Source organism: Numenius arquata, chromosome 5 (assembly GCF_964106895.1).
Source record: "Numenius arquata chromosome 5, bNumArq3.hap1.1, whole genome shotgun sequence".
Taxonomy (NCBI): Eukaryota; Metazoa; Chordata; class Aves; order Charadriiformes; family Scolopacidae; genus Numenius; species Numenius arquata.
In genome coordinates, this window is record NC_133580.1 from 8,260,661 (window position 1) to 8,283,750 (window position 23,090).

General features: G+C 41.5%; 1 protein-coding gene across 1 annotated transcript; it reads right to left on the bottom strand.

Moving 5' to 3' along the window:
• Window positions 1-12,420: 12,420 nt before the first annotated feature.
• On the bottom strand, window positions 12,421-21,688 carry IDS (iduronate 2-sulfatase). The gene is made up of 9 exons (XM_074148065.1): window positions 21,571-21,688; window positions 20,709-20,845; window positions 19,503-19,680; window positions 18,456-18,544; window positions 16,994-17,194; window positions 16,208-16,378; window positions 15,431-15,557; window positions 13,737-13,910; window positions 12,421-13,041 (listed from the first exon to the last, which is right to left on the bottom strand). Exons 1-9 carry the CDS (start codon window positions 21,686-21,688, stop codon window positions 12,539-12,541), a joined length of 1,698 nt encoding a protein of 565 aa, XP_074004166.1. The 3' UTR covers window positions 12,421-12,538.
• Window positions 21,689-23,090: the final 1,402 nt, after the last annotated feature.

Here is a 23,090-nt window from a genome sequence, read left to right on the forward strand (position 1 = left end):
CAACACTGGAAGTAATTTCTAATGCAAGCAGAAAGTTTGTTTTAAATAAGCAACAGATTTATGAGAGGCAAGGTTATTTGAAAGGGTGGAAAAATGGGCCAATAGCCTTGGGGGTTAAGAGTTTGTATACTGGATCCCTGGTATCTGGTTTGTGTCTGAGAACTAATCAGTAGGTTGCAGTGGTTTTGCTGTTAATGTTAGAAGTATTAAGCCCAACTTGCCAGTCAGGCTCTTGTTAGGGGAAGGTAATAACTGCTCCAGATACTTACTGCTTTCAAGCTTTCCAATTCACCTGCTAGACAGCAGCTTAGCTCGGCTCACAAGAACTGGAGAGCTCTGCTGAATACAATCAACCGTTCTCAGTGCTACTAGCTCTTCTTTGGGGCTGGGACTATCACTTAGATGAATCAGGATATCCTTCAGATAGAGAGAGCAATCCCTACCCCACAACAAGTCCCACTAAAAGACAAGGACCACTGATGTCTTCCAGCACACACCAGGAAACCTAAGAAGAGGTCTTTGTACTTGGACAGTATCAGCATGACGGGGCTTCTTTTTTGAATAAAGCTTTCAGGTGTCGCTGCAATTTCAGTAACATTCATCTAAGTTGTGCTCCTAGGGATTCTGAAGAGATTAAAACAATTCTTAAGGGGAAGACAGGTAACTTTCCAACCATCTCTCACCACGGATCAGTGTAATTGTTCCCAGCAAGTTCACCTCTCTCACGCAAGACACACCTGGAAAGCCCACCGATTTCTTCCTCCAAAGCCTCTCCAAAGAGGTTCCTAGGGACTGGCAGTGGAAACACAAATGCCTACACCTGCCTTCACAGAAATAGAGTTATCTGTTGTACCATTAGGTTTTAATCAGAATTCCCTATTGAAGTCAATGCGCCATAAGCACAAAATTGCCTGTAGGACAAATTATAAAATTACAAACTAGACAGCTGTCCTACCATCGCCCGTAAAAGGAAACCATTTCTATAAAACTGCTATTTATTATTAATAATATAAAATATTTATAATGATACCAGATGTATGAAAATTGTCACAGAGAGAGTTTCCCTATTGGCTTATTGCCAACGAGAAAGCACATTTGCACAAGCCATAAACAGTAACAAAAATAACTCTATGGAGATAAAACAATAATAGGACTAAAGCCGGGCTTTCTGTGCAAGTGTACCACCAAGTAGCTAAAAGACTTTTTTTGTTAGTACAAGCCAGTAGACTGTATCAGCAGATTGGAGAGTTTCAGGGAAGAGGAGAAAAAAATCTGCTAAATTCCAGCCCTCTAAAGTCAACTGCAATAAGCCTACAGATTTCACCCGGAGCTGGAACAACCCACTCACTCTAAAACAAACATTGTTTTAGCTGCTTGTTAAATTGTACAACTTTATCATTTTCTGATTAGACTATAGATCCATAATGATAAAAACTACACTGTACAAAAGTTAATCTTCAGGGTAAAACAACATCCCAATGTGAATACTATAAATATTTTTTCCAGTCGTTATCCAGGTTGCCACTACAATGCTTACGTAGCAGTGTTAAAATGGTCTTTTGTATCTGACAAAAAAGTCAGTGATTTAGGATCTTGAGCTTGCCCAATTTGGAAAGTGATAGTATCAGATCCCCCTAGTTTTATTACTCATTAAATTGCTATTCATGATATGAGCTCACCTCATCCAGTTCCCACCTGATGCTCATCACCTTCTGGAGTCACCTCTCCCCTTGCAACAACATACTAACACACATCCCCTAATTGCACTACTGCCTCCATACAACTGCCACACTCCTTGCAAAGCCACTTGAAAATTTCAGATACATTCCTAGGAAAGGGAACAGTAATTGCATCACTTTCAATCTGTCCTCTTCACATAGGTGCTAAGTTCTGCAAGGCAGGAGCTGTGTATTAGGTCACACGCTCCTTCCTGCTCTGGTACTTCTCTAACTTCTTACTGAGCTAAATCAACAAAAGGGGGTGGGGGAGGAGAAAAGGAAAAAAAAAAAAAAAAAAAAAGGAAAAAGGGAGTTTTTTGTTGGGTTATCAATCTGAACCAGCTCCCAGGTAATCGGACACGCACCAACAGAAGGGTGAGGGCAGAGCCAGCCAGCTGTGAAGAGCAGCAGGGAGGTGGGACCGTCCCTGCTACTGGCAGTCAGCTCAGCCACAGCACAGAACCTCCCCCCGCGATGGTTTGCAGGGTGTCTAGCACCACTGGGACTTTATCCAGTTGGAGTCTCTAGACCCAACTGAGAATGGGAGATCTGAAACACTGAACATTTCCCAACACACGGCACCACTTAAACTAGAAATCTACCTCTGCCATTTGAGTGATACAATGCAAATCTGCTAATCCCCATGGCTTTCATGCAGTCACACCAGCAGAGAACTTGATTTACTTTACGAAAGAGGTTAAAAAAAACAGAGTTCCAATTACATTTCATTTCCCCTATTCATTCAACAATCAAATGCATGAAAGTCCTCATTTCTACCCCACAAGGTTGGGTTTCCATTTTAGAACTGATTGAATGACAGGGGATAACAGATGATGACGGCCTGTCACCAATCACTTCTGGAGCTGGCAGGCTGGAGTGGAGCTCTTTGCCAAGGTACAAGCTCAAGAAAAAGAGATGCCAGACCCTAAGAGATGACTGCACTGGGCTTTTAAAAACAGTTATACTATTCAGCCTCCAACCAGTGACTGCTGTCTACGAAGATGTTTAGCCTTGCTGGAGCTAAAGAGGGAGGTGCTGGTATCACACCAAATGGGCCAGGGTTACTAATCATGAGATAGTAATCATGAAAGCGCATGTTGGCCACAAGAGTTAAGCTGCTGTGCAGCCTGAAGACCACTTGGAGAAGAGAACTGAAGGGGGGAAAAAAAAAAAAAAGACATTTTTCAGGACAGCACTTTTCAGCCTGATCCCAGTTCCAAATGTACCTGTTATTGTTAATAACATCCTTACCAAACTCAATACCAACGCTCAAACTCATCTCCATTGTCCTGCCCATAACATTTCCAAGGCATAATCAACCACTTTTAGACTAATGCATTTTGCTGCTCCAACACAAGAGGTCTCCTGTGTCTGCAGCTCACAACAGGAGCCCCACTGACCTGGTTTTATATCGTTAAGTTTTCAGCTCAAATTACACTGAGAGTTTCTTAATGCAAACATGACTTTATATTCCCCCTATACAACAGGTTCCCCATGAACTTGTCTGTACAGACAGTAACCAAGCTGCACTGAGAAAACATGTCTCAGAGACTTTGTTTTCTTTTTTCTTATGCTTCTCCTGAATTTAAAGAGGGGGAGGAAAGAAAAAACAGAGCTAAAGTGCAGAATCCAGCTGAAATTAAGTCTTTGGCTCAGTTTTGAGCCAAGCTCATGAGAAACTCATGTTAGATAGCATAACAACCTTTACTCTCTTATTTCAGTGAGATTTTTGGAGTGCAATGAGGTTGGTGAAGTCTTGGGCGTTTAGACTTATGGCAGGCCTGTCACTCTTGGTTGCCATTACATTGAGGAAGGCTTGCATCTCTCTTATCTTGATGTTATTCATTAGAATTACACTGTTCACTATAATTGTTGTTAATATTTTACATTTCAGAAATACGAGATCTGGTTCCACTCTTACTAACTCTGGCATAAATCACAATGTCGCTTGTAAAGCTGTAAAGTGTAAAACTGGTGTGAGGGAAGGAAACAGGACTTGTGCAAGATGACTATCGAAATGCCGTGACCTAGGTTTCTTTATGCGGGGTGGGGTGGGGAAATAACCAGCTGAGGTAAGAATGCTGGGAAACAGTGATTTCTCCTCCATAAAGAGTTAGAGCACAGGTCTTGGGAGTGCAGCATTCAAATAAGAATCAGCATTTTGGCTGGAGACAAATGCACTAATCACGGTCATGAACACAACCGAACTAAATGTCTCAGCAAAATCACTCAGTAATGGCATTAGTCATGATAAAGGAAATGAGTATTTTCAGAATAGGACACACTCAAAGAATACAAACAGAATCCTTTGTGCCTGCTTCTATGAAGGAATGATTCAGAGTATGTATTTGAACAACCTGCTACTAAAATAGCACCACAGTTCAAGACATCCTTTAAAGAAATGCGTCTGGAAGAGAAAGAGCTGCTCCATAAATTGTTTTTTAATTGTCCAGATGACCAATTCCTCTATCACCAAGCAGGAACAGTTTAGCAGGAAAAAAAAAAAGAATGGAATGATTACAGGAACAATAAGGTTATTTTAAAGTAAATGGAAACAAAACAAACAAACAAACAAATCTCTATTTCACCTTCAAGCATTCCTAAACTTACCCTTTATTAAAAAGTGACCGATCTATTCTATAGTCCACGAAGTTGTAAGGACATGAAAAATAGGACTTTGAGCCTGAGTAAAGTAATGTACTTCTAACCATCTCTGCTTCACACACTGATCTTTTCTTCTGAGCACCTTACCCAGCACCGTGTGAAGAAAATGCCAGTGCAACTGAAGAGATTATATAAAGATTTAGCAGTAAAAATTCCTAGAAATCATATTTTTTTCTAAACTACGTACCACATAGAAATGTGCAACTTACTATGTAAGAACAAACTATATTAAAAGGGTGATAATTTTTCTTATTGCTTAAAATTCAGAAGAACTTATTCAAACATGCTTCTAATATGAAAAAATGGACAATAGAAGCATTCCGATACTCTGGTCACATATCTCAGTGATTTATAGAGGATGATGATTAACCATATTACAAGTCTTCACTTCAAATGCAAAATAAAATGTCTAGTGGTAGCTAACATCCCACAGCTCATGGTTTTCTCTCATGTTCTTTGATGTGTTAGTGACCTCTAGTCGAGGAGCTCTGGAATTACAGGGCAGAGCCGCTCCCACACATGCAGATGACATTTGAAGAACTATTGCAAAATCCTAACAAAGAATGTGAAAAGCTGGAGGACTTTTGCCTCCTTTCAGCTGCGGTCACAAAGAAGAGGCAACGCAAAGTGTAGACAAGCACTATCTGTAAAGCAGGTGGAAGGTTTATGAGGTTTGTGTGTGAGGTTTGATGTAGGAACATCATGTGTTTGCACTTGCAAGTTTTTAGTTTTAATGGCTTGTGATTCATTTAAACCTCTCAAAGGAAGTGAAATGTTATTGATCTGCAATCAAGGATATGAAAAACGTTGAGAAAGCCAGACCCAGCTACTGTTTCAAACTAATAAATGTGTGAGAGAGAGAGGTGGAGAGACGCAAGAAAGATGCGGGAACCTTATGAAGCCTAACAAGTACAGAAATTCCATCCTGGGCTACCAAAACCTTGTCACATAAACCTGATACATTCCTGAAAAGTGAACAACTGACCTTAAAACACAGAGCGCCAACATATTTTTTTCCAGCAGGAAAGAAATCTTACTAATACTCAGTTACCCACTCAGGCTGGTCTCTGCAGCCCACTGGCTTCTTTTGGTAGCACGAGCACTGCGATGCAAGTGCTACGGTCTTCTGGCACTGGTTCAGCAAAGCATTTTAAACACATACTTAGTTAACACACTTAAGTGTTTTACTGAATAGGAACGCATTTAAGTGCACAGCTTAGTGCTTTACTAGGTCAGGGCCTATCTGTATTTAATAAAGGTAAATGAAGGTTAGCACTTATTTCTTTCCCAAAGTGAAAATTAAAAGAATCCTTAGACAAACCATCACTTACAAAGGCAGCGACAAATTCTGATCTTGTTCACATGCGTTTACACCAGAAAGAACATCATTGCTTTAATAGAGCAACATGGAACAAATATAGAAGCTACTTGAGGTGTTTCCACCGAGTATTATCTTGGAGAAGAATAATTGCAGGCAAGAGTAACACTTACAGAAACAAATAATCTTCAAAAGAAATGAGAGTTTGCAAATTCTTAAAGTATGAAGACCCATTTAAAGCAAACCCATCATGGCTTCCCTGTCCAGAATGCTATACCTCCAAAATAAATAGCTTTAATCTGTGCTAATCTTATTTCAGCAAAGAAAAGCTAAAGCTGGCGACAAGAAAATGATTATACTATCAAGTTCAATAAGCCAAACTATTTGTTTTTAACATCCTTAACCTTGATTTTGTTTAGTAAAACAAGGTATCCAAGTTTTCCAGCAGAGCAGATAAAGGAAAAAGATGAGTATCCCACAGCTGCATGTAATAAGGGCTCCCTAAGTAATGCATCACATCCTCCTTGCTGTGAAATATTCAAGAGGGCTCAAGTAAAGAGAATCATTTCCTTCAGCACAAGATCAAACTCACTTTGAAAACAGGAAAACGTGGGAAGTATTAGGCTAGGCTGTAGGTTCAATCAAGGATAGATATTACACACTTCATATCTGCCAAGATTTGTCTTCTAGGAATTATACCCTAATTCTATTACCAGGAAAATATTTCAGAAAAGGCTCTGCTCTTTAAAGCTGGAATAGCAGACACAGAGATCAAAACAAACTTTTTCCAGACGTGTGATTAATACTTGCCCTTTTATTAGGCAATTTGTTGGGAGAGAAAGCCCTGCTTGAAATTCCCCGCAGCTCTCCGGCCAGGGGAAGAATTCCTTTGGCTCTGCAGGGGCTGTGTAGCCTGGCTTTCCAGGAAGGAGGAGGAGGAGTGTCCTTCCAACAGCAGGATTGGGGTGAGCCTGCAAGGCAGTACAACAGGCTTGACAGTGGGGGGGTAAGAGGGCAAATGGAAGAAAAAGCAAAGAAATTCTTCAGAGAAGAATGACCGCTAGCCTTTTCCAGTTGGGCACCTGTTCTTTATGGCGTCTCCTCCACTCAGACTATTTTGTGTCATCTGTAGACCACATTCACAAAGCTTTAGAAAAGCAGAAACAGCCTTGGGTTAAAAGCACCAGGTAAGAAATCAATGTCCTTTTAGATCCGTGTCTGCTCACAGTCCTTGTCCAACCTCGAATAAAAATTGCAGCTCTCTAGGCTGGAGTCTCCTCCCTGTAAAAGGGCAGTGATCTTCCCTGAGTGCCCCTCTCTCGTTCAGTGTGAGCGCTGAGGCACCAACACCGCTCTCTTCCCAGAACACTGCAAACAGAAACAGCCTAAACCCAGCCTTCAACGCTGTGCCAACGTGAATAATTATTTGGGGAGCCAGATTAGAGCTGGCATTTTTAATACCGTGAGAAGCTGCAGGAATTGGGATTTTTCCATCACTTTCTTGTTGCCAATATTGTGAAGTTGTCCCGGAAGACAAAAATTACAGAAAAAAAATCTGGTTTAAAAACCTGAATTGACACTTGTGAAGTGAGCCATTTCATTTTGACAAAGGTGAACATTTTCCTTCTGAGGTCAAAGTTTTTTGGTTTATTATTTTCACAAGTAATTGCATTCTCATTTGTTATAATACCCTTTTATATTATGTCAAAATTATGCAATATAATAAAAATTGAAATAAAATTGAAGCAAAGGTCCCTGATCTTATCAAAGCAAAACTTTTCAATAAAGCTGTCACCAAAGCAATATCTCTACATAAGATGGTTTGATTTAATCAAATAAACATTTTCCTGACCAAAAAAAAAAAAAAAGGCTGCAGTCAGATGATACTCAGCCAGCTCTTATAATCTCCACAAAAGATTCATAAGCAAGACTTTGTCCGTAAGACTTGCAGCTACACTGAAGCGTGACCAGACTTCACTTGTATCCGCCTCACCCAGCAGCTCCCGCGCGCTGCCCAGGGGAATCCAGCCCAGGGACCCGCTAAGCGTTCAGCGCAGGCTGGCCATGCAGCACCTTCCATTAGGAATATGCAACCTACAGGTAACTGCTCTTCAGCTACACGGCAAGGAGTAAACTGGGAATCTTCAGCACAAGTGTGTAGCATACCGGAAATTAAAGGCTTTGATTCTACTATGGCATTGGGACCAAAAGAAGAGAGCAAGGGGTCCGAGTACATGGGTAATGCCAAATTGAGTATACCTGGGACAAAATCGCAACACGCTGTCCAGAAGTAGATTTTCAAAAGTGTTTCAGAGATAAATTCAAAGAACTTGTGCAGTCAATCACAACATGTATAAAAGCTTACAGATTTTATACCTAGAACACAGAAATAAATTAGAGCAAGAACAGGAAGGTCTGAGTACCCCTAGATTTCTGTAGTGAGATATAGAATACTTCCCTTTCCAGCCTTGCTCTCTTCAGATTTCTGTTCTTTCTGTCTTCTTGCTGGATCCTAAGCTTTCAGATCATGACTTTATATCCGATTTCACTGTTCATTACATCTTACTGTTCCTTTCCTCTCTGCTGCTTCACTCTATTATCCCCACTCCACCACTCCATGTCCAACTGCACCCTCAGAAATATCACAAACTTTGCCATTTCCTCTTGCTTACTCAAAGCTCCATTATAGTTGGGGCCTTCACACACTGCTGGATAAAAATGTTATTCTACTATTCAGCATTGAGCCAAGTGTTAAAAGATAGAGGGCAAAAGGCTCCTTTTGCTGCTTCATATGGTGGATCTTGACATTGGTAGTCTTATCTTTCATAAGCTGAACTCCCACAGACTTTAAAAGGAGATCTGTGCATGTAGGCAGAGAAGAACGTTGGAGTCAAGATCCATCCATGCAGATCTGAAGATAATTTTCATTAGCTAGGAAGTGCAGAGGCATAAAAAGTTTTGACACAGTCATCTTAACTTGGCTGGGAGTTTCTGATGTGAAGAGCAAGAACATCTATAGCCTAGAAAACTGTAAAGTGCTGGAAAACCTAGTTACCGAGAGGGCAATTTCATTCTTTATGTAGCGTTTCACATTTGAATTTCTAAGTAACCACTGGGGTGGGGGGGGAGACACTTTCAACAAAGGATCTCAGCTGCAACCACCAGGCACTTTCCAAATCCAAGTATAGTCTGAGACTGTCTCTATCCCAAAGGTCTGAAACATAAGCCGAGCACAGCGCCCTGCAAAAGCTGGGTGTTGACCATGCCATTACGGCCCTTTGGCCAATGGTGATATTGCTGCCTATCACAGAAAATACACCTTAGTACCGGGAATTAAGAAACATCCCTGATAGAAGCATCATGTCCGTATCCCATCCTTCATGCTGTGGAACACTCGTTCCAGCAGGGGACTCCACTTGACCAATACAACACCGCAGCAAGTCACTAATACATAATTAACATGCAGCAGTGATTAATTAGGTAACATCTGACCAATAGCCGGGACACTCAGCTGCCTTTGCCCATCTCGCCACACAAACACATGTGCAACTCACACAGCCAGCTATTAATTCAAAACGTACCCCATTTCCCCCAGCAAGCAGAGAGCCCAGGCCAAAGGGAGGATTCCAATCTGTTGCACAGCACAGTGTGTAGCTCCAGCATTTCCATTCACTCCAGCGTGCACAGCATGCCTGAAATTAGACCCAAATCTTTCCTTTGCAAACAGCATGATGTAAACATTCAAGTAGTGTTACAAAGTACACCCAAATAAACAGCCATCTCCACTTTTTAAAGACTCTTACTGCTTCTGCTTTGTACATAGCCTATTTTTTACTTTGCTTTAAAAACTTTGATTTTAGGATGTTCTATATCTATACACTAGAAAAAAATGTTATGAGTTATGATTGACTGATGTACAGCTGTTTAGGGAACAAAATTTCAATTCCATTGCTTAATTACTCCTGTACATTAGCTTATTAACAGAGGTCTGTTTATTGACTCTGCTTTGTGCCAAGTGCTTACGATGGCTACTCTGGGGTCCCCAGTGGAATCTCTCTCCATACACGTACCACAGGTAACAATTCCTGCTGATGCAGCATCATGCTGTTCTTCCAGCTGTTCTGGTGCCATCCTGAGAAACAGGGTCAGCACTGGCATCTCATTTATTTCCTGATGCTTGGCTTGCATCCTCTTCCCTCTAGAGAGAGTGCTGTTCACAAGAGCACTTTACTTTTATTGCTCCTGTTAAGCTCTTTTGTTCTTCAGCGGAGGCTGGCTCACAAAGCCCACAGCTCAGGCTCTCCAGGAGAAGTAACATTTTGGTTTGTTTGAAAAAGATGTGCTTTCTCCCTTTGCCTCCCCTGGTTTTGCATTTTGCTCAACCAATTCCATAACAACACTAACTCATGTAGCAGTATAAAAAGCTTGGTCTTGAAAGTGCTAAGCCTTACTTGTCCTCCAAAACATTACACCTCAAGTCAGCAGTGGGTAGAAGTGAAGTCCTCGCTTGGTGGACGCAGTCCTCAGTCCCACTTTGTGACATGGGCCATTATTCAAGAATGTCCTTGCCCTGTGCACCTGGATACCAGTCTTGATTCACTGGCTGTCAGAGACAATTTTGTTCCATGTCTCCCAAAAAGATTACTGGATTTTGATTAAGAAAGGTCAAGGGCAGCTTTTCCCTTCCAATATGAAGGGAATGACTTGAGGAAAAAAACACTCATCACCCAGCACCAGGACTTTTATCTCCACTTGAAAAAATTAAATTGCCTAAAGTGATGGGAGGCTTAGGGCAGGGTACTTACAAAAATGTTTTCATGCAAATAAATTCCTAAATAATGTATCTACATGCTATAACCTTAAGCCCCCTGAAAAACGCTGTTTTGGTTTTGGGTTTTTTTTACAGTTATTTTAGCAAGAGAACAAAACGCAAAGCTCAGGTAGCCAAGTCTAAGATAATACCCATTTGCCAGATCAATTTTAAATGTACATTGTATTACCGACCTAGAATACCAGAGATTTAGATTAATCCTTAACGCTTCACTACATCCCCCAAAATAACTTTCCCAATATTTGATTTTCCTTCGAAGGAAAGTATGTCAGAGATATAATTAGCTCTAGCTACAGATTCCAAATCTCTGGCTGGCACCGTTCTCAATAAAACACATCTTCAACCAGTGTGAAATTGGTATAGCTACATTGAATCTGCTACATGCAACTGCAGTATTTCACACCAGCTGAGGATCTAAGTATACATGTGGAAGTGAGGGAAAAATATGTTTTCATCAGGAATAATAATGCTGCAGAACACACAGCATCTTGGGCTGAGTAAAACAAATGACAAGTTCATAAGAAATATATTCTTCTAATTGAGTTTAAGGTACTAAATAACCACTGTCTCCTAACAGAGAATCAGATTCATGGTGGGTATCTCTACATTAATTAGGAATAAGACTATCACATGGATTTTAATGAAATAAAGTTATGTCTGTGGCTTCACTAGGATATTAAAGTCAATTTATCTGAGGAAGACAAGTAATGGCTGGCTTTTTCTTTTTGTAGGAACTGCAGCAGTTCATTGAGGAAGGTAGCAGGAGTTAGCACTGTCTGAACAACTCTTATTTGTTAAGGTACAAATTTTGAGAGCCTGGATACCAGGATGGAATTGCAGAAATCCAGGAGGCTGACAGAACACAACACAAATTACTGCCATCACACTAGAGCACAGTGTCCGTCGTGGCTGTGAGTGTAAGGTACAGATAGCACTTAAAGAAAGTACTCAAAGACATTTTTCTCAGATACAAGCTCCCAAACATATGTACCTTAAAGCATTGGGCTATATGGAAATTTACTTACCAGCATAGCTTGGGACAACTAATGCTCCACATCCCGTGTTGCTAAATGCCACACTAAAAACTTAAAACTATGTGGGAGGCTTTTAGCTATCCTAGTCCAAAACCATGACTGCCAAGCCCCACTGAGCACCTAAGAAAGCAAACGTCCAAGTTTCTGTCACTGGATGTGACAATCCTCAAGAGCACTGAGCAGTTCAGCAACTACAGCACCCAGCAAGCTACACCAGCTAAAGGTTTCCATCTCTTTTCACCTGTGGGGCCTCATCGGACCAATCCTCATGAAAAAACACATAAGAGCATAGCAGTGTTACTTTAACCCCCTCAGTCTTACTTAGTGTTTCAGTGATGAAAGCACTTATTTCCTACACATTAATCAAAAAATCAGATCCCCTCCTGTATGACAGGAAGCATGAATCTCCAAATTAAAGCTTTTATTTAAAGTAACTAATTTTTGAATGAAACACAGTGAGTTTCTCTTTTAGCTCTAGTCAGAGGTAAGGCTGATGACAGCACACACCTCAGTCACCACTATCAAATGTCTCCTTGACCACTCCAGCCCCAAGTCTCCTAGGTAAAGCAAACAGGATGTATTTACCAACGCACATCTTCCGCACAGCCTTTCAAACACAGAGGTTTCTCTTTTTCCACCTTTCACACCACCAGTTTCAGCGCAGATAACGAATTTTAATTCTTCAGTCACTACAGCACAGAAGGCCACAGAGATGTTTCACAGTATGGGGCTGCATACCCTGTGCGGCCTTCTGAGAAGTGTTGTGAGCTTGTGTTTGAAACCACAACTGCAGAAGTTCACTCTGACTACTTCAGTGCAGTAAGGTTTGTAATGAGACAAAAAGCAATAGCTAGTGCTTTGACATAAAACAGGATTTTAATTCAATCCAAGTGTTTTCTGTACAACAGAAAGGTTTTATACAAACAAAAGGAAGTCTTACTTGAGTTGCCAAAACATGCACAGGTTCTGAACCCTAGCGCTTCAGAAAGCCAAGAATTTTTTTGAAAAAACCACCATGTGAGGTATTGTTATAGATGTTATAATCCTGGTTTGGATCAGTCTCCACCATGTACAACTCTCCTGCATGGACATCCTCAAAGTTAGCACTGAAGTTGTTAGGATAAAACCGAACCCATACAGTATACCTGTAGTCAACCGTACGCATGGAATAACCCATGATTCTGATGTCTTTCAGCTTTGGTTTGTCGGAGTTCCACTGAGGAGTGTCTGCGGGCCTGGGATATTGGCTGAAAGCAACAGGTTCTTCATTAAAACACCTGTAAGTGTCATCACACCCATCCTTCTCTTCCACCATCTTCTCTTCAGATGCTTTAAGATACCGGACAATGCTTGCCCCCTCGGTGCACAGTGCAACATGAAACGAAGTCTCTGGGCACGCAGGAGGAACTTGCAGGCCAGCCAGTTCAGCAAGCGTCGGAAAGAGAGACACAAGCTCAACCACCTTCTTGCTTCGCCCTAGAAAAAACATCAAAATCCAAGTTACGGAACATGATGGTTTGGCAGACACTGGTAAAACATTTTAGAGACTTATTCTGATAATTACTGGAAGTGCTTTGTAATGGTTTTGTGAGGTAACAAAACCAAGGCAACTACGGTGTGGCAGTTAGCTCTGAAGATGTTACTCTATGCATTTATGATGTATGTTGAACAAGAAAATTTTTGCACTTGTGTTTCTCAAATGTGCAGTCTTCAAGACTTCAATAATATTCATTACTTTGAAAAAGGACTCCTCAGAAAGACAAAGCAAATTCCAGTGTCAGTAGTTTAACACAAGAGTGCCTCCATCAAAACAGTTTGCAATGCCATCATTTTAAGTACAGATGCTACACAGAGAACGTTCACTAATCACTGCTGGAAAAGCAACAGCTGACCTACCTTTTGTAGTGGCAAGCAACCTTTTAGGCATCTACACCACACAAGAATAAATCTCCTGCTGTGTTAACACAGACATCTAGCTGTTTCCACTAAAGCAGATCTGATCAAAGCAAAACTTTGTGTCCAAGGATTCCCTTCACCATCTTGTTCCTCAACTGTACAAGCAGCACAGTCAAAGACACTGACTCAAGCTGCCTGTAGGCAAAGTATCATTACATCACCACTCTCCTTTACATATACCCACCGCAAGCAAAAGATCAATGCTGGAAATTTACCTTGAGGTACCAAGCCTAAAATATGACTGAAAGGGTCAAGGTAGGGGAAGACCCTCTCTCCTTGACTAACAGAGGAAGTTGTCATTCCTGGTACATAAAACATCAGCGGCACACGGGTAGCAACATCAAAATTGCTGTATTTTGCCCATTCACCATGTTCTCCCAGGGACCACCCTAGATGACAAAGAATACAATCAGAGAAGATACCGTGTTGTAATTTAGTAGTAATTTCTTTTACACTGTAGATTGACTCTGGCTGTCAAGGCCACCGATCTTATCAAGGTTATATTAAAAGGCAAATAACAATCTGTATTAAAATATAAAAAGATTTTTCTCTTATGTGAAAGCTATTTCAATAGGCACCTAAATCTTGCAACTTGATACTCTTTTATTAAGGAAATAATTACACCTTTCCTTATTTCCTCTACTCTAGATTAGAAGTAGGAAATCAGCATTAAAACAGCAGAAAAGAGGAACTGGGGTGTGTCACAGTGCCTTGCAAGAGTCTCCAGATCAATTCCACAAAGCACTCATTTAAGTTTTGGGCAGCCGCCAGCTCTCCAATACTCCTGTTAATGCTGTAACTGAACATCCCTTGGAGCCAAGGCTGCTATCTATGCCAGACTGCCGTATCAGAATGTTACCCCTGAGGAAGCAACAGAGATCAAAACTCTTTAGCTCTCCTCTTCCTCTTGGAAGAGATGCCAACACGACTTCCTTCCAGGCAGATTTATTGCCAACTTCACTTTGGGGGAAGACAAAGGAGATCTATGACAGCTATGTTAACACATGATTTTTTTGGATCGCTTTGCTACCCGTGGTACTGGAAACAACGTTTACAGTTAACCACAGCAAGGAAAAGAGGAATTCAGTTTATATCAGACAGTCCAAGTCAAAGTGGCAAGTCAGAAGGAACATCTAGAGTCACTTTAGTACCAAGTAATCCCATTGCTCTACAACTCATAAGGGCTTATTTATACACGCACACACTCACAGAAGTCAACCCAAATTAACTAAATACATGACTTCAAATTTATTTAGTTAAGCCATATTCTAACTGTTTTAAGTCACCTAAGACATCCACCAGTTAAAGGGACTGGGGAGGGGGGCTATTTTAATGACTGTTAGAGTATTGAAACAAACATTAAATGCTTGAAGTATTTGTCCCACAATTCAATTTCTTTTTTTTTTACCACCAGGATCCAGCGTGTGCAAGACCTCAATTATGAGGGGGGAGCCATATTGCTATCAGTTTAGATGCTCTGCGAGCAGCAACGACAAGTGCAAGAAAACACACTTCAGCAGCTAATGAGAAAGCCTGTCACCCATGGTACCAGATGGCTCTCTACAAATTGTAAGGGGGGGAGGAGTGGTCGCTATCCTTTCACAGCACTATTCCCAGCAAGAGTCACTCCTCGGGTAGGAGGTGGGAATGCAGCAAGTGTCCTGGCAGACAGTCTCATCACTCACCAGCAAACCCTCAACCTGATTAAAGAGAGGTGCCTGCAGGGGAACAGAACTGTGCAGCCACAGAAGCCTGTGACAGTCCATTTAATTAGAGACAGACTAGCCAGATATACAAGGTATGGTAGCTCTGCTGTACATTATATAAACAAACACTTGATTAATATGCCAGCACTGAGTTGCACAACTAAGTTATTAGCAGTGAGCTGGAGAAAGATTTAAAAGCTTACCATGATCAGCAGTAAAAACTACTATTGTGCTATTTGAGAGTCCTGCATCATCCAAAGCATTCAAGAGCAGGCCAACCTGCGTATCCAGGTAAGAAACTGCTGCATAATAGCTCTGACGAACCTGACGCTGCAAGTTAAGAAAACAGGGAAGAGAAAAAAAAAAAGTTAGCTTTTCCCCAGACACACACAAGGCGAACCAGTGGGTGACTGTGTAAGGAAAGGAACTAAAGTATTTTACTTGTAAAGCTTTATTTTAAGTGTCTGTAGTATGATTATCGTCCCAGAAAAGGTAAACAGAGAGGGAGCAGTCAGAAAATTTTATGTCTCTCAGAAGTTCTTTCAGCAAGATTTTGCAAACCAACCAGTTCTGCTTCTCTCAGGATGCAGCCAGTGCACCTTATTTTGGCATACGCACTGGAAAGTCAATGAAAATCTTGCAAAAGAAGATACACTAAGTGGTGACATGAAACAGATAAACAGATTCAGATAATGAAAACAAACACAACATTGGTAGCTGCTACCTACACTCCCTTATATACAAACCAGGAGCACATATTACTATCACTGGTTGATGGCTGATCTCTTCCTCCCCATCCCCACTGCCCCGACTGCTGTTAGAGTGAAGGTTTGCTTACAAAGCTGGAGGTGACAGTATCCAAGGCAGGGAATTCACAGCATTTGCTGGATACCTGGGAACAGCTAAGAGCAGCCGACTGCTCCCTCGCATTTGAACAAGTTAAGGCAGTTTGACTTCAGTGTTCTGTACTGACAGCTTACCTGGAAGTCATCTGGAAGTGGTCCATATGGGAAACTAACATTTAATGCTTTCACATCATCCCTCTGTCTGATATCCGTCCAGGGGTTGTACGCCACAGTAGGTAGTTTCTCAGGCACCCAGGGATCTGGGGCTAATGTGATGTTTTCCAAGGGGTACAACTTGAGAAATTCCTTTACAATACAAGCAGACATCAAGATTGCTGTCAACTCTAAGGTCTACTGTAAACTATGTGTTGTAAAGCAGCAACTGTTTCCCCTTGAAGACGCAAACTACTCCTACGGTTTACAAGGCTTCACTCTCCCTCCCCCGGAGTGTAAATGTAGCAATACTATGCTAGTCAGCCCCAATCAGATCCTGAAAAATACTGAATTGGTAAGTACCTAAAAACAGCTTCCTGTATCTCAAAGCAACACTGAAATAAAAAGTTCTACATCACTTCCTCCGAAATGAGTAGGGGTTTTGCCACCAACACAAACAGGGAATGGAGTACAAGACCTTGTAAGGCCTCATTATGTCATACTCCATCAAGCTGAACACCATCTCCATGCAATAGCAGTCACCACTACGGTGGCAGAAGCCTGGCTTTCAGCTGAGTGGTCACAACTCATTCTCATTAAACATTTTGAAATGCAACACAGGCAACTGCTAAAGTTACATCAAACCAAGGGTGGTTTTCAGCTTGCTTTTCAGAAACAATAGCAATAAAGCAATGCTGGAAAACAGCTTTGAAAAGCAAAAGCAACACTTGTCTAAGTTCCTTTCCCTGCAGGCTCCCGTTTCCTCACCTGCGGGTACCTCAGTGGGATGTGTGGTTTGTGGTAACCAACAGCCAGGAAGAATTTTTCCTTCTTGGTTTTCATAACATTCAGCAAGCGTATGGCCTCTTCAGTGCTCTGAATATCAGGCAGAGTACCACTGGGCATTTCTGTCACATCCACTGGGCACACCAAGTTAGCATAAAGTTTTCCATCTTTTCCCCTACAAGTCTGAAAAAAAAAAAAAAACCAGACAAAAAAAAAGACTTAACTAAGTAACTTAACTTCTGTAAAAGCAAAGAAGAAATTCTCTGTTCCATTAACTTTAAAAACCAATTTGTTTTTCAACCCTTCTACCAAGACTGCAAGACTGGATTCAAAAAGGAATTTCGCAATTTCTGTGAACACTAATGGTGCCAAGTACATTAATGGCAGAGTAGACAACTTCAGGAGTTGAAGAAAGCAACTTCCATGTCCATGGAAAAGCAGAATCTTCTCTAAAACTGGGCAGATTAAATGTAGTCATACTGGAAAACACACAGCTTCTACAAACAGAATCTCTAACCTATTGGCAAAGAGGCAGAATTTGGTTACAGTAGATACATGCATTTCTACTCCTTTTGATCCCAAGACCTCATAGAAAGCTGTCTGGAAGCTACTTAGTTTCTGAGCAAATGCCAGCAGCAGCTGCTGTATAATCAGTGAAGAAAGATAAATTAGACTAAATGGTTCCCAGGAAAAGGTGACCTTAGCAGAGCGTTTGGGAGAGTTGCTAAATGAACATAAAGAAAAGTATGTCATTGATGCAAATACTGTTGTTGCTAAACTCAGCTTTTTTTCAGCAGTAAGCGCAAGAAGAATGCATCGCCAAGGCTCTCTATAGCCTCATGCCTGGAGCTCCCACCTTTGCAGTGTATAGGCTCCAGCACATGATGCTATTGCAATATTCGCATCAATGTAAACCAGATTCTTTTGGGCCACACTTAAGAGTGACAAACATTCTAGAAAACTGAATCAGATTATCGATAAAGTTTCAGATTATTTAAAGATTATTTTAATCATGACCTCCATCCACTCAGCCCTGAGCTCTTTATTGAGCTGATTTAAGTTCACCAAACCTATTGACAATGTTTTGTCACTTCCTAAGCAGAGCAAGATTAGTGTGGAAGTTGACAACTGCACTTTTCAGACAAAGAAATTCATGACCCAGACACAAGTTAAGATCACTCTTTCTTCCAAGTACTCTTATATCTCAGTAACTTAAGTTTCCAAATACTAATTTAGAAAAAATATCTGCAGGATGGGCACGTGAATTAACATGACACACAGGCTGCTTTTGGAAGGCTAAGAAAGAGAGTATCAGACTGGCTGGTTGTTTCCCTGCTCAAGGTTGCAGTCTCAAAAACCACAGAGTATAGTCTGTGCTCGACACAAAGAACTTGGCTATATCCTGAAAACCTTTCTTTGTTAGGGTCCCACAAATCACCCTTACCTTATCATTTTCATACTTTTCAGTTGAAGGATGAAAGGGTGGAATGGACCAACTGTATGGATAGTCATCAGTGTAATTGGATGAAACCCCTGAAAAGGGTAAACGCATTAGAAATCCTCTAATAGTTCAGTGAACCAGGAAAAGCTCAAGTTTAACTTGTTTTCACGTTGGTTTTTTTTTTTTTATATGCTAAATGAGAAACATTTCAAATGATCTTTGACAACTGAGAAAAAGAAAACCAAGAAATAAAACTCAAAAAGTTTAAGACAGACATTTTTCCCTGAAATACACTTTTTACTGGTGAGAGAGACTCAAGCCTCTCACTGAATTTCACTGAATTTTTAGAGTTGGAAGGGACCATAAAGATCATCTAGTCCAACTCCCCCGCCGAAGCAGGATACTTAGTGCTTATACGAAGCACTGAACCTTATTTCAGGGAATAGCAAAAAAAAAAACCTACCAAAAAACCAGGATTAATAAGTACCTTCATGTACATCCTTCATTAACTTTACTATCAACTGAAAGTTCATATATACACACAAGTTTAGTTATAGCATAAAGAACTACCAAAAATAGGGTCAGTGTTACAGTTAGTCAGTTGTGTTATTGCTTTTTAACTATTGAACTAATTTCCTGTTTAATTGGTAGTATTAGTCATACGTTCTTTATCTCCTGATCCAGACAGAGAGCCTATTATATAACATGAAATCTGTATATGAGGATCTAAGACAACAAGGCTGTTCAGTGATTTCCTCTTCAGCTGATACCTAACTTCTAGACATATTTTTAGAATGCTAGACATTTATTCCCACAATCCCTAGACAAGGTGTGAAAATATTCATTAGACAAAAATCATCTAACATATTCATTTCTAATGCCTTAAGATTTAAAATTAAGAGTTAAAGACAACCTACAATCATTGTACAATCTGGCTCATGACTATGATTTAGGTAGCCAATATATACAAGAATCACACAACAGTTGACACATATGCAAAGTCTATTTGTGAGAACACACACGTTAAGCAGATGACAATTGAAACCATACCAGGATGAAAAACCTTCCCCACGGATAGGGTCACATAGCCATTCTCCTTGAAATACTGGGGCATCGTGGAATAGTTCCCTGCGTGCACTCTCCAGTAGGAGTAGAAATCGTACAGTCGGGTGGTATCAGGTCTGCGTCCAGTAAGAAACGACACTCTACTGGGAGCACACACGGCTTGCTGAGGAGAGAGCCAGCCAAAAAGAGAATCAATTTGGAACAAAAAGCAAAACAAACATATCAGCTGACTTCGGTGTAGCTGGGCAAAACATCCAAAGGCCCAGGAACTGCACTGAAAGTGTTTCATATCACTTCAAACTGGAACAAACAGCATCCTCATTAAGAATATCAATTCCCAATTGCAACCCTTTATCAAGATATACATTTACCTATCTATAATTTTTCCTCAAATAAACAATTCCTAAGCACTAAAAGCTTTGGTTTTGCACAGTAGTGCAAAAAAAAAAAAAAAAAAAAAAAAAAAATCAGGCTGCACTAAAGACAGTGCTTTTGAAAGCTCGTAGCTCACACTCACACAGAATTAAGCAGAAGTGGCAGATGGACTGTGCTGACAAAAGCCCAAAGTCTAGTTGATCTGGACTGCCTTAAGAATAATAAAAAGGATAAACATATGGAAGGTCCAGGTTACAGCCAAAGGCCTCACCAATTCTACTGCAGATTGGCAAGAGCCAAAAGTTATAGCTTTAAAATCCTAATCCCTCGTCAGAATTAGACTCAATTCTCATTTCTCGGCAGAGAGAAACTTGGGAATGTAGGCAACCTATTCAAAGTATTTAAGTAACGAGCAATTAGTGAGATTTTGAGTCCCATATTCAAGAGTTGTGCTTACCATACAAGCTGCCCCTTCACAGAAGTCTATAGTTCTCCTCAAAAGATAAAAAGCAAAAAATAATCTTCTAAAAAATAGTAGAAAAAAACAATTCTAATTTAGTAAAGCAGCATTTTGCTGCTAATAGTGAAAACGTTTGAGTGACATTACACTCCTCCAAGTGCTACACAAATATCATCGTTCAAATGCCCCGTTTTCATTTTCCTCACCTTAATAAAGATAGCTTCATAGTTCAGCCCAAACCATTTATTTTCTACTGGAAATACTTAAGGTTAATAAATACTTGCTTTTCCCAATGTTTGTGATAAAACAGTCATTATCTTGCATAGAGAAAACATTTTTAAAAGTGATTTTCTCACCTGTGCATATGCATTGCTGAACACAATACTTTGAGAAGCAAGTTGATCAATGTTCGGAGATTTCACAAGCTTATCTCCGTAACAGCCCAAAACAGGACGCAGATCATCCACAACTATAAACAGGACATTCATGCCATCTATGAAGAAACAGGATTAGAAATATACTGACTTGAGCTCCAGTACGAAGAGGCTACTATGCAGATTTCTTTATCAGTTTTTAACCCTGAAGTGTACTTAAAATAAATAAAATAATCAAGAACATCTAATATCTTTGTAAGGAAATGTAAATAATAAATAATACCGGGATTAATTCCTTCAACACGTAATAATTCTTATTTGGCCTGGGCAGAACTACACTGGTTTTCACTTCCCTTCCTATTTCGTTGCTTCCTCTGATGGTGTTTTCCTCAGCTGCCTGCAGATGGCTACAGAAAGGTGGTGCGAAATAAAGCAGTATTTCACAGTCCTTCCTACTACTGAATTCTACAGCCTACAAGCTTTGAGAGGGGTGTTAAACCACAGGTAAAACTCAGACACGTGTTATGCCATACAATCCTCCTCCAAACATATAAAAAGAAAACATTTTTTTTTTAAGTTATATATATATATATTTAAAAACGCCCTCTTAAGGCGGGAAGCTATACAAACAGCGAGCAAACCGCCGAAGGGGTTTGAAGTCCGCAACCTCCCAAGCAGCAGCCGGAGCTTCGTCCGCGCCTTGCGGGGCTCCACCGCCGGGCTGCTCCCCGCAAACCCGGGGCCGCTGCGGGGACGGGACGGGGCGACCCCGCCGGCTCTCCCCCGCTGCCCGCCCGGCCCTCCCCGCCCGGCAGAACGATCCCCGCCCGGGGCCCCGCCGCACCTCCGGGCCCCGCTGCCGCCCCACGGGTGCGGAACCGCGGGGTCGCCGCCGGCTCGGGGGCGAAGGCGCGGCGGGGAAGCCCCAGCAGGCAGAGGCAGAGCCAAGCGGCCGCCGCCATCTCCGGGGGAGGCGGGCCGGGGGCGGGCCCAGCCGCCGGTGCGGCCCCGCTGCCGGGGCTTTAACCCTGCCCGCGCCGACGGCGGAAGGGCGCCGTTCCCCTCCGCGCCCGCGGGGCGGCGCCGCGGCCCCGCGCAGGAGCCCGGCGGGGCGGGCGGCCACGGAAGGGTCGGCGGGGGTTCGGGAGAGGAGCCCCAGGGAAGGCGGGGGTCAGCTGCGGCGGGACGGGGCTCGGGGGCGCCGGCGGGTCCTCGCCCCGTCTGTCCCGTCCGGGGCCCTGGGGGCACTTGCCGCAATCGCTCCCCGGGAAAGGGTGTACTTAACGGCGTTCCGACAATTATTTCCTTCTCATGCAAATAACGTTGGGGAATGAGGAAATGAAGGTTTAGTATTTCGAGAGGCTGTCTCGGAGTCGTACTGTAGTCCTATTTGTTAATCAGTTCTACAACCAGTTAACTCTTACTTTTGATCACTTTTTTGACCAGTCCTTCAAAGACCAGTCTTGGCTTTAGCAGACAGAAAAGCTGCATATTGTTCTCTACCCATAATATTAAAAGTTTCAGGAAGAATTAGTTTTATAAAAAGCTCTGAAATTTTTCATGGTTTCTGTCTTAAAGTTGTGGAAGAGAGAACAGATTTATTGCTGGCATTCCTGTACAAAATAAACTCACTGTTAACTATACAACTGCAACTGTAAGATTACCAAAAACCAAGGTGGTATAATAAAGCTGCTCTCAAGATGATTGTAAAAGACTTAAAAGGCCATAACTATGTAGTCTTAAAACATTTAACAAGCAGGTAAAGTGATGACAAAGATACCAATATTGAAAATATACAGCCAACTTTTCACTCACTTGCATGTGGAAACCACTGTGACAATGGTACCTGGGATGCCATGTGGGTTTTTTATTCTTTAGCAAGTGTTAGGTGCTGCTTTGACTACAAATGGCAGATTAACAGTGAAATGTACTGGCAAATATCAGTGCCTTTAGAATCAGACCATTAAAAAAAAACACCTAAGGAAAGAAGCCTCAATTTACAGAAAAGCAATGCATCTCTAATGGAATCTATAATATTTTTTTTCTGTGCTTCAGGACTGTATCGGTGGCTGTTTCTTATCAAAATTAAAATGTTGACAGTGTGAGTTCTGAGACAAAAATGCCCTATTTAATCACTTTTTTTCTACTGAGGACTAGCATATGGAAAGAAAATCAATAGCTGAGCGTGAAAAGTTCAGATAGTAGAGCCTGCCTCATCAGAGGCTGGCAGGCAGGTGGATTAGTCCTGTGCTGCTGGGATTGTGCAAATTGTGGTATTTCTGCAACTTTGAAGTCACCTGCACTACGAGAAATTGCCATGAAAACAGTCATACTATCCAGACTTTTCTAGATGCTCGTCTTCCC

Excerpts from the sequence above, each read along its gene's own strand:
- IDS (XM_074148065.1), bottom strand. The coding sequence starts at position 21,688 with ATGGCGGCGGCCGCTTGGCTCTGCCTCTGCCTGCTGGGGCTTCCCCGC. Across the intron at positions 18,545-19,502 it reads GGGGAAGGTTTTTCATCCTG|GGGTTTCATCCAATTACACT; the intron begins GTATGGTTTCAA and ends TACCCTTTTCAG. Across the intron at positions 17,195-18,455 it reads AAAAGTATGAAAATGATAAG|ACTTGTAGGGGAAAAGATGG; the intron begins GTAAGGGTGATT and ends TTTTTTTTTCAG.